This window comes from Lytechinus variegatus, chromosome 2 (assembly GCF_018143015.1).
Source record: "Lytechinus variegatus isolate NC3 chromosome 2, Lvar_3.0, whole genome shotgun sequence".
Classification (NCBI taxonomy): Eukaryota; Metazoa; Echinodermata; class Echinoidea; order Temnopleuroida; family Toxopneustidae; genus Lytechinus; species Lytechinus variegatus.
Genome location: NC_054741.1, coordinates 25,074,411 through 25,091,009, shown reverse-complemented (window position 1 = coordinate 25,091,009; position 16,599 = coordinate 25,074,411). Strand labels below are relative to the sequence as shown.

The following is a 16,599-nucleotide window of genomic DNA, read 5'->3' as shown; positions in this document are numbered from 1 at the left end:
TTCCTAACTGCAATTCCGGGTGTCGGAAATGTGATCTCAAAAATTGCATGACACAAAAAGAGGCCATTAAGGATTTTGCATTGTAAAAATATAGGACAAAACATTTTAAGGGATGTATTCCTCTGATTTCAGCCTTCCCTGTGCTTTATAGAATTAAAAGCAACTGTTAACCTCAATCATAAAAATCAACCCTCTATACCCATTAGTGATGCTCTTATTCCTATCTAAAAAAGGGACTATCTACAAGTATGACTTGTGTCTCACTCCTTTCATCATGACCAATTACTATTGACCACTTTTCTCATTATAACAGGCACCCCTCTTCTATTTTCTATCTCTTTTAACATTAATATTGACCCTAACATTGAATGAATAAAGTACCCTCTAACCTTATAAAGAATTGCAACTCTGACCCATGGCTCTCAATATTTCTTATGATTAGCAAATAATAGATAATTGACAATTTTTCTAATTCAGTATCGAAATCTGATTTTGGATTGATGATTTGCATTCCATCAGAAAAATAACCCTATAGTAAAGATTATGAATAAAAACCCTCATCTTGCATTATGAAGAAAAAAGACATTATGAATAACTGTTTACAGCAACTGATAGATGGCGCACTATATAGTGAATCCATCGAATTGAAGTGTCAGTACTCCTACCTGAATTAATAGTGACCAAGAAACTGCAGGAAGCCTGATTGTTGCTGGCATCTCTGTAAGTGTATGTCACTGTAGTTGATCCCGTGGAGAAGAAAAATCCATTTTGAGGTGTAACACTGACCAGAGATACAGCAGAAAAGTCAATTGCTGTTGCAGTGCCAAAAGTAACTGTTCTACCACTCAATGGCACTTCAACGTCATATACTTCATCAGCCGGACATGTTACTTGTGGAGGTACACGATCCACTGTGTTGGGTAAAACAATGCAATATCTATAGTGAAAATAATACCTGGTAAACATACAGGTAAATCGCTAGGATTTGAAGTGCAAACATGAATAGAATTAATGAATAAATAATAACCTCATATTTACCAAGGTTAGTCACTACAGTTCCAACTAGCAAATCAATGATGTGGAGCTCAACCAGCATCTCGCAACAAAATTGAACACAATTTTAATTTCAGCCCAGTTGACACTGTAGTGATTTATATTGCTGACATAAATTGAAGATATAGAATTGAAATTGTTGAAGAAATGACTTAGAAGCATTTTTGTGATCTATGAATAAATTTCATATAAAATAAGCATAAACAACTTTCTGGTAAAAATTTCTTAACTCTGTGTAGAACCCTGGTGAACCTGATGTAGCTCTCAGATGGAACAAAAATAATCAAAATCAATCAACAAATAAATAAGTAATTTTTGTGAGTTTTGAAAATATATGAATAAATTAGCATATTTAATGAATTTCAAAATTCTGTGTTGAAATTTTGTATCACCATCTCGAGCTATCATATGAAGCAAACAAAATTGAAATTGATCAACAAATGAATAAGAAAAACATTTTTTGTGATTTATGAAAAAAATTTGCATAAATTAGCATAAATAATTTTCCAGGCAAAATTTCAAAATTTGTGTACAAGTTTGGTGAACCTCATGCAGCTCTACCAGATGGAAGAAAAAAAAAATCAAAATCTATCAACAAATAAAGAAGAAGAGGCATTTTCTGGATATATTTCGCTTAAAATAGCATGAATAATTTTCTACTGAAAATTTCAAAATTCTGTGTAGAAGTTTGGTGAACCTCATGAAGTTCTACCAGATAGAAAGACAAAAAAAAATCAAAATTGGTCAACAATTAAAGAAGAAAAAGCATTTCAGGCCGGATGAGCTAAAAACTGTTCACCCAGTGGGTCCTGCTTAACATGATGATATTATTATTACCCAAAGTTTAGCATGCCCAAGTTGATTGGGCACTTAAGCATTCAAGGAATTTCTTCCTACCGGGTAACCATTAACTACATCTGGGTGGAGAGTAGAAAGTGACAATAAATGCAAGGCCAAAGGATTTGCACATGAAATCATGTCTTCAAGCAATTTTGGACATGGCATACACTTACGGAATGTCAAGTAACTTCCTATCGGGTGTCTGGAATGTGATCTCAAATGACATAAAAAGGGGCCACTAAGGATTTTGCATTGTAAAAATATTGGACAAAACATTTTAAGGGATGTATTCCTCGGATTTCAACCTTCCCTGTGCTTTATAGGATTAAAAGCAACTGTTAACATCTATCATGAAAATCAACCCTCTATACCCATTAGTGATGCTCTTATTCCTATCTATAAATAGTGACTATCTACAAGTACTATAATTATAACTATCAACCCAAAACTTATATTATGACAGTCTGATCCTCTTATTTGGTGACTAGTCACTCCCTACTCATGTGAAAAATCCATACTTTATCATTGGAACAGAAATCAGAAATAGAAATCCTTCCAAGATTAATTTCGCCCAACTGATCATACAGTGTAGACCCGGCATCCACTTAGCAGCATCAGATTGACGTTGGTCTATCCCTTAAATCATTGAACGCCAAACAGGGTGGTAACTTCTCCCATATTTTCATAACTTTTGGTCTGATGAGGCGGGGTTTGAACTCCCAACCTCCCAGTTGTGAGATGGATGCTTAACCAAATGAGCCAACACATCACATATAGTGAAACTCTTATTGTTAAGAAAAGTTACCATGTTCTCTCATTATGAATAACAACCTTCATTAAAAGGAATGATCATTAGCCGGACATGTTACTTGTGGAGGTACACGATCCACTGTATTGGGTAAAACAATGCAATATCTATAGTGAAAACAATACCTGGCTAGCATACAGGTAAATCACTAGGATTTGAAGTACATGCATGAATAGAAGTAATGAATAATAAAACCCTCATATTTACCCAGGTTAGCCACTTCAGTTCCGAAAACTGTTCGCAGAGCGGGCCCTGCTTTAACATGATGATGTTATATTTACTCAAGCTTAAGCGTGCTAAACCTGATTGGGCACTAAAGCATTCAAGGAATTTCTTCCCACCAGCTACCCATTTACTTCATCTGGATTGAGAGTAGAAAATGTTGATAAGTACACCACAGCAACAGCATAGGTGAACTGCTTATAAATGGCTGATTATCAACATACTGAAGTGACAAGTCAAGCAATCCACATTTGAAATCATCTATGCTTAAAAATTATGAAATAATGAAGCATACCTGTACAAAGCGGTACTTAAAAATATAAGGAATTATTGCAAGATTGCCAAAATGAGACAATGGACATACCAGCTATTATGTTGATTACAAATGAACAAGAAGCTGTATTTCCGCTTCCATCAGCATAGGTGTAGGTAACTGTTGTTGTTCCTGTGGTAAAGGTAGCTCCAGGTTGATGACTTGCTTGTACAAGGCTGAAGATTCCAGAATTATCACTAACCATGGGAGTATCAAAGGATACTTGTCTGGAAGAAGTGCCTAATTCAACTATTTCAGTAATGTCCGGAGGGCAATTTACAACAGGTGGTATGTTATCAGCTGTGAATTAAGAAGTATGAAGATTGAAGTCATACAGTTAATTGAGTAATTATCCCGGGGGGGCCACTTACATTGACGAGTAGATACCATGCGCGACCAAAAAAACACGTAAAAAGGATGTCTTTTTCACGATAGGGCACGTTACCTACGTAACGTGATAAGGGTGTCAAAAACACAAAAATAATGAAAAAAGGGTATCTATTTTGCTAGGAAAATTGTGTGTTTTGGGTTGAATTTGCGGGGATGATCAAACAAAATTAAAATGTTCTATAAAGGATGTCCTTTTTGCCCCAACACTTCGTGTTTAGAGTCCGATTTGCGCGGGGTGTAGAAGATGGGGTCGTACTAAACCAAATAAGGTAAAGCCGACGACCGAAGGACCCGTAACAATAAAACATTCCTGTACTTGTTTAGGGGTTCATTTCAGGAAATATTTGCCAAGAGTATCATTTTGTTTCTACTACTTGTTAAGGGTAGGGTTTCACACGCCAATACTTGTTAAGGGGTGCATTTTCAGAATATAGAAATTACGTGTTTAGGGTGCTTTTCAAGACCCCATGGTCGCGCATGGTATCCACTCTTGAATGGAAGTGGCCCCCCCCGGGGTAATTATGTATATTCCTAAAAATACAGAAAAATTACAATTTTAATATTTTGAAACAAAGACAAAATAACTAAACAGACCAAACTCTTTACATCTGAATGTAAAGTCTTCTAAATTTAGCATTATCAGAGCTACCAAGTCTCGCGCATTATGCGTGAGACTATATCCCCATATACTTTGTACACAATGTCTGTGATCTCACTCAGATTCACAGAAAATCTCACGCATAGCTGGTCTTTGAACTTGGCATCTCTGCATTATCAGCCTTTACTTCCTACAGAAAATACATATTTTTTTCCTCAATTTTGTATCATTCTAAATACTTACATGTACCAGGATATCATTCATCATCAGTATTTACTCCAATCAACATGGATTTAGGAAAATGAACATAAATTTTGACATTTACCCATAATGACATAATTATTCAAGATCATCATACAGCTCTTGAGTTAAGAAGACGGATGAACAGATGACGCGAAAACACAAACAAACTGCTAGTACACGTGTATGTCTCGCCCATCCCCAACTATATAACATGAATGTTTCCCCAAGTTTGATCACACAAGAAATTTTGCAGGTAAACTTAGTCCAATTTCAAATGATCTTCACTTCACCATGTGACCTCCAACAGTAGCCTATATGGCAACATACACCTTGACTAAAGATTTATTGTAAAGAGAGCAATGGCAGCAAAGCTATTTGTCATAATGGAGTATTGCAAAAGATGTTTCATGTTTTAAATGACATTATTTTTTACCTTAGTGATATCTAATGCCACTATAACAAGAAATGTTCCCAAAAGTCATTGATCACCCAAGTTCCGTTGAAAAGGGAGCAACAATGGAGTCTTGCAAATAAACTATAAACAATCACTGAAATGGCATTTGACCTCTCTATGTAAACCTCTGGTAGCATGATACCCCATGTGTATCTATCACCCAGGGTTGGTGGCTATGGGACTATAAGTCATCAAGTGATTCTTGCAGGTAAACTTGAATGTTTGAAATAAAATAGCTTTTGACCTTAACATGTTACATTTACAGACACACAAAGACTTGCATAAATCACTTTTGAAATGAAGACAAAGTAGCTAAAGAGACCAATCACTTTACTAGAACACACTTTTCAACTCAAAGTTGTTTTTCTGCATCGAAAACTAATTTTTAAAATCACCTTCTGCTGTTACAGTGACCAAGAAGGAACACAGGGCTGTATTGGCAGAAGGATCTGTGAACTCAATTGTAACAGGTGTTGTGCCTAATGTGAAGATATCTCCATTGTTATGCGAACGTCTGAGAATATCAACTTGGCCGGAATTATCCGTTGCAGATACAGTTTGCCATCCAACCACGCCAGATGTTGCACCAAAGTCAATTACAACATCGAGTGGAGAAGGGCAGTTTAGAATAACCGGAGGAGTGGTATCCACTACAAATAAAATGGAAGAGATACAATTTTTAGCAATCCAAATGAGAATTGTCTTTCTAGCCAAAATTCATACTGTATGTAAATTTCATGAGTAATCATAATTTTTAACAATTAGTATTGATTGAAAATTGTTTATTATTGGAATACTGTATTGTTGTCAATGGTTTCTTTCAAAACAACTAAAAGGTAGAAAGGCAAAGAAATATATAAGAAATAATAAAACACATGAAATATATTAAATAAATGGAAATTTTTCCAAAAATTAAATTTGTCAAGAGTATTCTTTAGTAAAATAGAAAATCAAATGAACAAGTAATGATTTGGAAATTTCCTCAAGTGTAACCCAATTAACATGTTTCATGCATGACAGAGTAAAAAAAGAATGAAAACAATTCCAAAAAAGTAATTTCTTAAAGGGTGTCTAAATTCTTGAAAGTTCCCTATCTGTCTGTGATACGACACTTGCATATATGATAAATGCAATACATTTTCAATTAACAATTGTGTTTGAACTGGTTGCCCACCAAAGCTATAACATGGCTGAAGAAGCTTGATTTACTGCTGATCATCAACATAATAGCATGGTGAGTCCAATGGCCAGGCTTTAAAAACCTGATTTCTTTGTTTGATGAAATTATGGAATTGAAGCATATAACTGTATTAGCGGTATTTACAATATCAGGAATTATGACAAGCAGTCTTTATGACTAGACAGATTGCCAAAAAGAGACTATATGGACATACCAGCAATAATGTTGACGAGGAATGAGCAAGAAGCTGTATTTTGGCTTCCATCAGTATAGGTGTAGGTGACTGTTGATGATCCTGTAGGAAAGCTAGCTCCAGGTTGATGACTTGCTTGTACAAGGCTGAAGCTTCCAGAATTATCACTAACCACGGGAGTATCAAAGGATACTTGTGTTGAAAAAATGCCTAATTCAACTATTTCAGTAACGTCCGGAGGGCAGGTTACAACAGGTGGTGTAGTATCAGCTGTGAGTTACAAAAGCAAGAAAATAAACCAAATACAATATACAGGTATGCAAGATTATAAAGCAAAGACAATCGTAATAGACCAAACACTTTATTAGACCTGAATATGTTCCAACCAGTTCAAAGAGTTATCAACCTTACATTATACAGACATATTGATATCTATACACTTTGCTATCTTGAGAATTATTTCATAAACAACAGCATGGCCAGGATTTAAAATTGGAATGGCAGTAGTTGCACATAGAGCATGCCAACACTTACAGAGCACAATTACCTTAAAAGAACTCACCTCATGAGGTTTATAACATGCCAGATGTAAATATGGCAATACATTGACTGGAGAAACTCTTACAGAATCTACAAGTCAACATGGCCATCAAATTGAATTTACAAGCAAAGGTGGGGGAAAATGGGGTAGACACAGGGTGTAAGAAACAAAGATGAAAGGTATTATCGTAATTTTCCTACCCACAGAACTGTAGCAAAATCTATTTATAAAACTTGAGTGAGAGATGACGTACGTATTGTTTAGGTTCTCATTCTTTTGAGAAAAAATGAGGCAAAACCCCAAAAAGTTATCTTCTTTCCCTATTCTCTTCACTTTTCCCTTTCTCCTCTATTTCCCATTCCTTCCTTTTTTCTTGGGGGGGGGGGGTGTGACAAACATGTATGACAAGCAGTCTTAATGACTAGATTGCTGGCCAAAAAGAGACTATGGACATACCAGCAATAATGTTGACGAGGAATGAGCAAGAAGCTGTATTTTGGCTTCCATCAGCATAGGTGTAGGTGACTCTTGTTGTTCCTGTGGTAAAGCTATCTCCAGGTTGATGACTGGCTTGTACAAGGCTGAAGCTTCCAGAATCATCAGAAACACTGGGAGTATTAAAGTTTACTTGTGTAAAAGCAGTGCCTATTTCTACTGTTTCGGTAATGTCCTGCGGGCAAATCACAATAGGTGGTGTGCTATCAACTGTGGGTAAAGGATGAAAATTAAACAAATATTAATATAAATAATTCATACAAAATCTTGACATATGTAAATACAATTTTGGGGTCAATTTTCATTGTATGTAGCCCTCCCTTTGATATGTTTTGAATAAAGGTGATACATTATTGTATGCCATGATGCATATCTCATCACAAGATGATAATTTTAATCTTGTGTCCAAGAAAAAAGTGTGCAGGAAAGAGATTGGTCATCATTTTCCCCAACAGCCACATCTTTTGTCTTAATAACTTTAATCCCTTTCCCTATAGATGTTTGGGGTCAAGTAATCTACACGTCAGAAGACCTACAAAACTCCATCATGTAGAGTCAATTGGAAGTTAAACTTAACTCCATTTTTGACAAGATTTTTCCCCTTTTCACAACATAGGCTACTTAACGCTGTATCGTAAATCAAGTTTGACATGCTTCATTTCATGCAGCATGATTTCCTGACAACATGCTACAATTTTAACAGGTTAGATATATAAAATGTAATATTGCTGATAAAAGTATGATACAAGAATTTTAGGGATGGGGTAATAAAATACTGAGTACCGGTAATCCTCCCACAAAATTTGGTTACAATAATTTTTTTCAAGATATATTTCGTGATTTTTAAAATACGAATTAACACTAAGTAATGGTTTTTAAATCATTTTATCATGTGTTTCTTTGCTTTACAATCATTTATTTCTAGCATTTTTCACCGAAATTGGTCTGCAACATTTTACGATAACAAAAAGTCTAAAATAAAGTTGCATCTTAATATAAACAAGTGGAACACCTCTGGCAGTCTCGCCTGCATTACGCGATTCAATGTAGCAGCAGTGCTGACTTTGAAAACAGCTATTGCATAATTACTCACATTATTAAACATTCATATAACAAAATACTGTGTCCATTGACTCAAAATGACCTTTGACCATGATCACGTGACCTGAGACTTGTGAAAAACAATCATTCAAACCTAATTACCCTAAAGACTATGTTTCATGAACTACATGTGTAGATCAGTAAACTTTTTAAGTTATGATGCCAATTCAACAAATACCACCAACACGGCCAAAGTTCGTTGACCTCACATGACCTGTGATCTTGATCATGTGACCTGAAATGCGCACATGATATTTAGGGATATATGGTTACTCTTATGCCCAAGTTTCATGAACTTGATCTATTAACTTTTAAAGTAATAATGGCAATTCCACAAATACCACCAACATTTTCAAAGTCTGTTAACCCTAAACGACATTTGACTTTGGTTATGTGACCTGATAGGCTGATACTCACATGGCTGTTCAGGGATACTTGATTACTCTTACATGTATGTCCAAGTTTCATGAACTAGATCCATAAACTTTTAAAGTTATGAATCTAGTTATGATGACAATTCCACAAATACCACCAACATGGCCAAATTTTGTTGACCCTATGTGACCTGAAACTCAAGCAGGATCTTTAGTGATACACCATTACAATTAGTTCTAAGTTTCATGAACTAGGTCGATATACTTTCTAAGTTATGATAACATTTCAAAACTTAACATTGGTTCAGATTTCAATGGCCAACAGAAAAGCAGCACCTATATTCTTGTTCTGCTATGCAGGCGAGAAAAAAAATAATCATACATTTGGGAATTATGATAGGTTACAATTATGAAAACCTTGGCAGTTTATTTAGAAATCTTCAGTGTGTCATGTAGGTACAAAATTAAATTGAAATTCACATTTATATAGCTGAATACGGTAAATTTGGACCTAAAAGATATGTGCATGACTCAAAAAAAAGTCATGAAATATCACAATAAGTGTTTTTCCTCTTACAAATTTTTGACAAGAATATTTCAATGAATTACACTTTATCTTTCTTTTAAAGCCAATTTTACTGTGATCTTTCTTTCTTAGAAAAATCTTTGGCTGGTCAGTGGTCATTTTCAAGGAGGAATCCAAAATGGTTGTAATTCAAATGAAACATAAAAGCCTGAATATCACCTTCATTACTTCTTTTACATACATGCAGATTAGGGGCCTGTTTCATAACAAGTGGAATGCCTCTGGCCGTCTCACCTGCATCACGCAGTTCAATATAGCAGCAGTGCTGACTTTGAATACTACTCTAACTCGCACAAGATGTTCAGTGATACATGGTTACTCTTATGTCCACTTTTTATGAACTAGACCAATAAACTTACAGAGATATGATGGTTATTCAACAGATACACCCAATTCGGCCAAAGTTCATTGACCTTTGACCTTGGTCATGTGACCTGAAACGCGCACAGGATGTTCAGTGATACTTGATTACTCTAATGTCCAAGTTTAACGAACTAGACCAATAAACTTTCAAAGTTATGATGGTAATTCAATAGATACCCCCGATTCGGCCAAAGTTCATTGACCCTAAATGACCTTTGACCTTGATCATGTGACCTGAAACTCAAACAGGATGTTCAGTGATACTTGATTACTCTTATGTACAAGTTTCATGAATCAGATCCATAAACTTTCAAAGTTATGATGGGAATTCAACAGATATCCCCAATTCGGCCAAAGTTCATTGACCCTAAATGACCTTTGACCTTGGTCATGTGACGTGAAACTCAGGCAGGATGTTCAGTGATACTTGATTACTCTAATGTCCAAGTTTAATGAACTATACCAATAAACTTTCAAAGTTATGATGGTAATTCAACAGATACCCCCGATTCGGCCAAGGTTCATTGACCCTAAATGACCTTTGACCTTAATCATGAGACCTGAAACTTGCACAAAATGTTCAGTGATGCTTGATTACTATTATGTCCAAGTTTCATTAATCAGATCCATAAACTTTCAAAGTTATGATGGGAATTCAACAGATATCCCCAATTCGGCCAAAGTTCATTGACCCTAAATGACCTTTGACCTTGGTCATGTGATGTGAAACTCAGGCAGGATGTTCAGTGATACTTGATTAACCTTATGTCCAAGTTTCATGAACTAGGTCCATACATTTTCTAAGTTATGACAACATTTCAAAAACTTAACCTCAGGTTAAGATTTCGATGTTGAATCCTCCAACATGGTCTAAGTTCATTGACCCTAAATGACCTTTGACCTTGGTCATGTGACATGAAACTCTAATAGGATGTTCAGTAATACTTGATTAACCTTATGGCCAAGTTTTATTAACTAGGTCCATATACTTTCTAAGTTATGACGTCATTTCAAAAACTTAACCTCAGGTTAAGATTTGATGTTGACGCCGCCGCCGCCGTCGGAAAAGCGGCGCCTATAGTCTCACTTTGCTTCGCAGGTGAGACAAAAACTTGCTATGATATTAATTTTGCAATAATAGTTAAAAGCTACTGAAATTCTTCTTTCTGGTTCGCTGACAGTGAATTTATTACAGAAAGTGTGCATGAGACAAATGTGTTTATGAAACAGGACCCTGCTCTAACATCATGGCTAGGTTATTACCTGCAGTCACAGAAACAATGAAGTTACATGTGGCTATGTTGCCTCTTGTATCTATCCCTGTGTATGTAACAGTAACAGGCAGCCCCACTTGAAAGAACGATCCACTCGCTATTGACGAACTGAAGCTTTGGACACCACTCTCATCAAAAATATTAGGTTCGGTCCACTGGATGAATGATCCTGCCTGCGTTATGTCAACGGTTCGATCGATAGAATCTGGACAGGTGAAGGTTGGTGGTGTGATGTCCACTGTGGTGAGAAAGAAATACGGAAGGATACGAGCGATTATTCCATGGATGTGATTTAGATGAGAGAACACCAAGACTTTGATATATTCAAGGATCAAGATACATGTACATAATGAAAAGAATAAAAATAATATAGGTTTTTTTTCACTGTATGTGCTCGTATCCACCTTGTTTCATGTAGATGCTCAAGGTATCCCCATTAACCCAGCTATATGTAACCTAGGCTACCAATTTTTACAGTGCATCATGTATTATGCAAAGCACATTAATCAGACAATCTCAAAGGCTAACAGGGTTCTCGGTCTCTTTCTCTTGCATTGTAACTTTTGGAATTGCTCCAAACACACAGAGGAAATAGCATTTAAAACCCTGGTACTCCAAAGGCTTGAGTACGTAACTGCTGTGCTGCCTGGGATCCCTACCAATCCACTCACATCATCAACTTGGAAAAAAGTACAAAGAAGATCAGGTAGGTTTGTCACCCGGAACTATAAGACCATGGGCCCATTTCATAAAGAGTTACAACTTACTGTTGTAGCTTTGCCATTATGGCAACTACCATGGCAACAGGGCTCAGCAGCCAATCAAAATCAAGGTTATCATGGTAATTGCCATAATGGCAAAGTTACAACAGTTGTACTCTTTATGAAACAGACCCCAGTAGTGTTGCAGACATGCTTCTTGATCTTAAATGGGACACCCTCCAAAGATGCCATACAATTGCCAGTCTAGCAATGGTCCACAAAGAAACTCACTCCTTAGTCCCCTTCAAATATAAATCACCTGAAGCAAAATACCAGAAGGGGGTCAGTAACAAGAGTGAGTCAAACTCTGATTTAAAATACTATCCAAACCATCAAGGACTGCTATCGGCATTCACTATACCCAAGAATAATCCCCACCTGGAACTCACTGCCTCCCAATGTTAAATCTGCACCAGACAGTGAAAATTTAAGTCCCACTTATCAACCGCCAAATTTTAAGCAATTGCATGCACAAGGGGCTTCACGTGTATATAGCCCAGTTTTGGCAGTTTGTGCAGTGTAGACAAGACAAGATGCCTATACCCATGAAATTGGTCGTCTACTTTTGAGGGGGACTCTAACTGTCAAAGGTTGGAGCATATTAAGCATTGTGCTTTCAATGCTTGAGAATGTGGATGTAACCAATGCAGCCCAGTCCAACACATTAGGAAGAAATCTGTGTTAAAATCGATGAGTATGTCTTCAACATCAGATCTTTTTAAGATGACATTGAAAATATAAAGCACATGAGCAACAGATAGGCAAAATAAGGGATGAACTCGATATGTACCATCTCAATCTGGGGAGCGTTTCATGAAAGGACATGTCACATGTTTTATCTGACAAGTCCCATTTTATCCGACAGTTACCATAGTTACAGTGCTTCTCAGCCAATCAAAATAAGGAAAGATGTCAGATCTGACAACTTGTCGGACAAAAATGTTGATGAAACGCCCCCCAGGACTTTGAAGGTAATCGAAAAGAAGCTGATGTCTGCTGCCTATCTCCCATGAAATCTTGACAACAACTCTACAAGTATAGACTTAAATTTCTACATTACCTATATTTTCTTTAGAATTTATATGATTTATCTGTCACTTCAAGCTGCATGCAACTCAGATAACAGATGATACAACGCTTTGGTATGAATATCTGATTAGTACATGTATACCATGGGTTTAACAAAGTGCTCTTTATTTACTGAGCCTTGCTCAGCCATTGGCTTTCGCGGATATTCTTCTTCTTTTTCAAATCACAATACACTATTTTCACTTTCTACAATCTAATGAATAAATTGAAGTAATCAGAAATTGTTGGTTTATGTGATTTGCATCTACTGAGACCTTCTTATATTTTTGCAATTCCCAATACAAGATTAATAAATGTCCTGAATTGCAACTAGCTTTACGTTATCATACTTACTTTACTTTACATCACTTTCATCAAATGATGCTTGTAGGACTATGCCTGTTCATTGACCAATGGAAATATACTGTATACTCCACACTATTATTTTCAAGTAGTTGCATAATACAAAATAGAATTCACAAGCAATCATTTTTTATTTTATTCATTTATTTTTTGACATTTTTTTGGGGGGGTATAAAGAAAAATCTGTCTGACCTATCATGATAAGACTTTGATTGCAACAGTAGATGGAAAGGTGACATCAATACCCAACATACAACTGTACTCACCTGCTCCTACCCAATCAACTCGAAACCCCGATAGCCTAATGTTTTTGTCAGTTTTCCACACAATGAATGCAGCATCTGAATTTATTGTCAAAGGAGTCGGCACCGTGTAATTCTCGAAGAAGTAGATCTGTTTCTGCGTCATGTTCACCCCAATTAAATCTGCCCTGTCGTCGTAGGTCAGGCCTTCTCCGATGTACAGTTCATCTTTGAAGGGTTCCACTTCAAATGGGTCACTGAAGAAAAAGGTGATTTCTGTAGCTCCGGGGATGAAGATGAAGTGACTCCTTGTATCCCGGTCAAAATGCTGATTAGGGTAGTTGGGTGAAGTGTAAAAACCAGTTTGGCATGACGATCCAAAGCATGTCGTTTTAACCATGGTAACTAATAATACAAAATAAACAGCAACAAAAATCATAAATGACAAGAGCAATAGATAGTGCATATCACAGTGGAATCCTATCCGAGATTGCATCACAATCGTTGGCAAGTTTGGACAACAAAAGAAGAAATGTCACATGCTTATCCAAATATCCGACTTATTCCAAGTTAGGTTCAGAAGTCAGTATCATTCAATACTTATAATAAAGATTTATTTATAACAAAGAATAATTTTTTCTATTGGGAACATAAATTATGATGTAAATTCAAGCACTTTTACTCTTCCAACTATACGGAACAATATCAACTGAAAATGCAGTTGAATTCAGTTCTAAAGAGATTCATGTTTTATCGTACCCTGTAAATTCAATTTCTAGGTGTGCAGACATGCCCATCCCCCCTTCATATCATGAAATGTAACTGTTTAAATGAAAAACTTACAGGCGCTGATGGAGCAATCATACCCCATAAAGAATGGCGTCTCTCCTGGACACTCGCAAGCAAATGTCGATTCCGTAGATCCTGGTCTGTTATAACACGGCTCATTATTAGGGCACTGATTCGTTGCACAAAACTCTGCAGAAACAGAAAGGGATTACAAAGAACTGTGATTCTCATCACTTCAGTGAAACACCACCATTAAATCACTGATTTTTACTTTTAACAGGAAGGCTAATTCTGGGAGAGAAGGCGCTTTACTTATTCAATTACTTTGTCTGCTGGAATGAAATTGACCTCATAATATGATCTTCAATAGTTAAATTAGAATACATTCAACATACAAATTTGATCCAGAATCGACTAAAACATTTATACAAGTTAAATGCCACTAGCAGTCTCGCTGCTGGCATTACACTAATCAGGAGTGTTGACTTTGTGATATCAAAATATTAAAAGTTTTCTCTTTTCCCATTTACCTTTTGAATGCATAATGTACTATATCTCATGAAAAGGGAATGTTTTGGAGGTCCCGGGGCCTGTTGCATAAAATTTAATACTATCATGGTAACTTTGCCATCCAATGGTAACTACCATGGTAATAATGATTAACCAATAAAAATCAAGGATCCCATTTAAGTTACCATGGTAACCTTTATGTAAAGGGGACCCTGATTGGCTTCAGTGTCCTTATTGTCCTTAAAATATTTTGGTGCAATTATACATTTTCCTCAAACTGTGCCTTATAGCAGAGCTACCAAGTCTCACGCATTATGCGTGAGACTCAAGCATTTTGGACTCTTGTTCATCCCTTCAAATCTCTGTCTCACGCAACTATCACAGCCTATCCCCATATACACTGTACACAATGTCTGTGATCTCACTCAGATTAACAGAAAATCTCACGCATAGCTTGTCTTTGAACTTGGCATCTCTGTTATAGAAACATTTAAATCTGAACTAACATTGGTGTGAAAACAAAACATGAAATATACACTTAACAGATAAGATTAAACAATAACGCAATGGTTCGAGAAGAGTACTATTAATTTCCATCCAAGTTTTCGGCTTGAAATAATCTTTAATCAAATTAATTGAATGTTTTACTCAAATAACAGCTGATACATGATATTCCTTTTAAAACTTCATGGAATAGAAAAGAAATAGATGAATAATTTTTCAAAGTTTAAGATAAAAAGTCATTTATTCAATAATAAATCCCATCAATCCCCAAATGACCTTTCACCTTCACTTGGAAACGTGCTATTGACATATCACTTGTGATGTGTGCGGTATCATGTTTTAGTGGTAATAGTCTTTTCCTCCATTCAGAGGGATGTAGAATTCAATTCCAGTAATGTGTTTTCCTTAAGCAAGAATTATACATACTATATGTACAACCCTAGATGACCTCTGACCCCATCACCCTCACTGACACACATGTCATATTACCAAAGCATCATATATACCAAGTGCGAACATAATTGATGCAAAAATAAAGAAATTACAGCAAATTGAACAAAACTTTAACATTTTTTCTAAGACATGGCCTCATATCATTTGAACTTTTGACCCCTAGATGACCTATGACCCCCATCACCCTCATGGACACACATGTGGTATTACCCAACGATCAATTGTACCAAGTGTGAACATAATTGATGAAGAAATAAAGAAATGACATCAAGTTGAAAACTTTTTTGTAACAGAACAGACTAACAGACCAACAGGAAAAGTGATTATTAGGTCTCTGCCAAACTTTGTTCAGCAAGACAAAAACTGAGTGAGATAGCAAGTAGGCAACAGTTTGAGTAAAAATTAACAAATCACTGATAAGACGTTATGAATTTTCAAGATTTCATCACTATATACCACTTCAAATTTCAATATTGCAGCATAGACATATTTTTGTGATGTAAGGAAAAGGCAATTCCAATTGCTTCAATACACAAAATGGCTGAAATATTATTTTATTTTTTTCTTATATTAGGACCTAAAAATTTTCATTTTTTCTTTACTTTGACATTTAAACCAAAGCAAAATGTACTTCGGAGAAAAATATTTTTTAAATGCTGATGATCACAGTAAGTGTATGCCAATATACCTACATGTACAATAATCTACAGTGTACTCACCAAATTGCCAGTTTGTAACTTTCTAGTGATAATAGCAATGTGATTTTTCAAACTTACTCAATTTTCTCGTCTTATCTTAATACTTCTTTGAAACAAATGGTATCAAGTTCAATGAAGTTTGCAATATAATTATTTTAAAGTGAATGCGAAGAACCTCAAAAC

At 35.8% G+C, this 16,599-nt stretch overlaps 1 protein-coding gene across 1 annotated transcript in view; it reads right to left on the bottom strand.

The window, feature by feature from the left end:
- Positions 1-16,599, bottom strand: part of LOC121409703 (mucin-17-like) — a 172,253-nt gene that overhangs the window by 154,858 nt on the left and 796 nt on the right. The window contains exons 2-9 of the mRNA XM_041601610.1: positions 14,306-14,440; positions 13,487-13,867; positions 11,018-11,266; positions 7,292-7,540; positions 6,316-6,564; positions 5,317-5,571; positions 3,288-3,536; positions 666-911 (exon numbers count right to left, since the gene is read on the bottom strand). Of these exons, the coding sequence (XP_041457544.1) occupies positions 666-911; positions 3,288-3,536; positions 5,317-5,571; positions 6,316-6,564; positions 7,292-7,540; positions 11,018-11,266; positions 13,487-13,867; positions 14,306-14,440 (2,013 nt within the window). The remainder of the gene's footprint in view (positions 1-665; positions 912-3,287; positions 3,537-5,316; positions 5,572-6,315; positions 6,565-7,291; positions 7,541-11,017; positions 11,267-13,486; positions 13,868-14,305; positions 14,441-16,599) is intronic.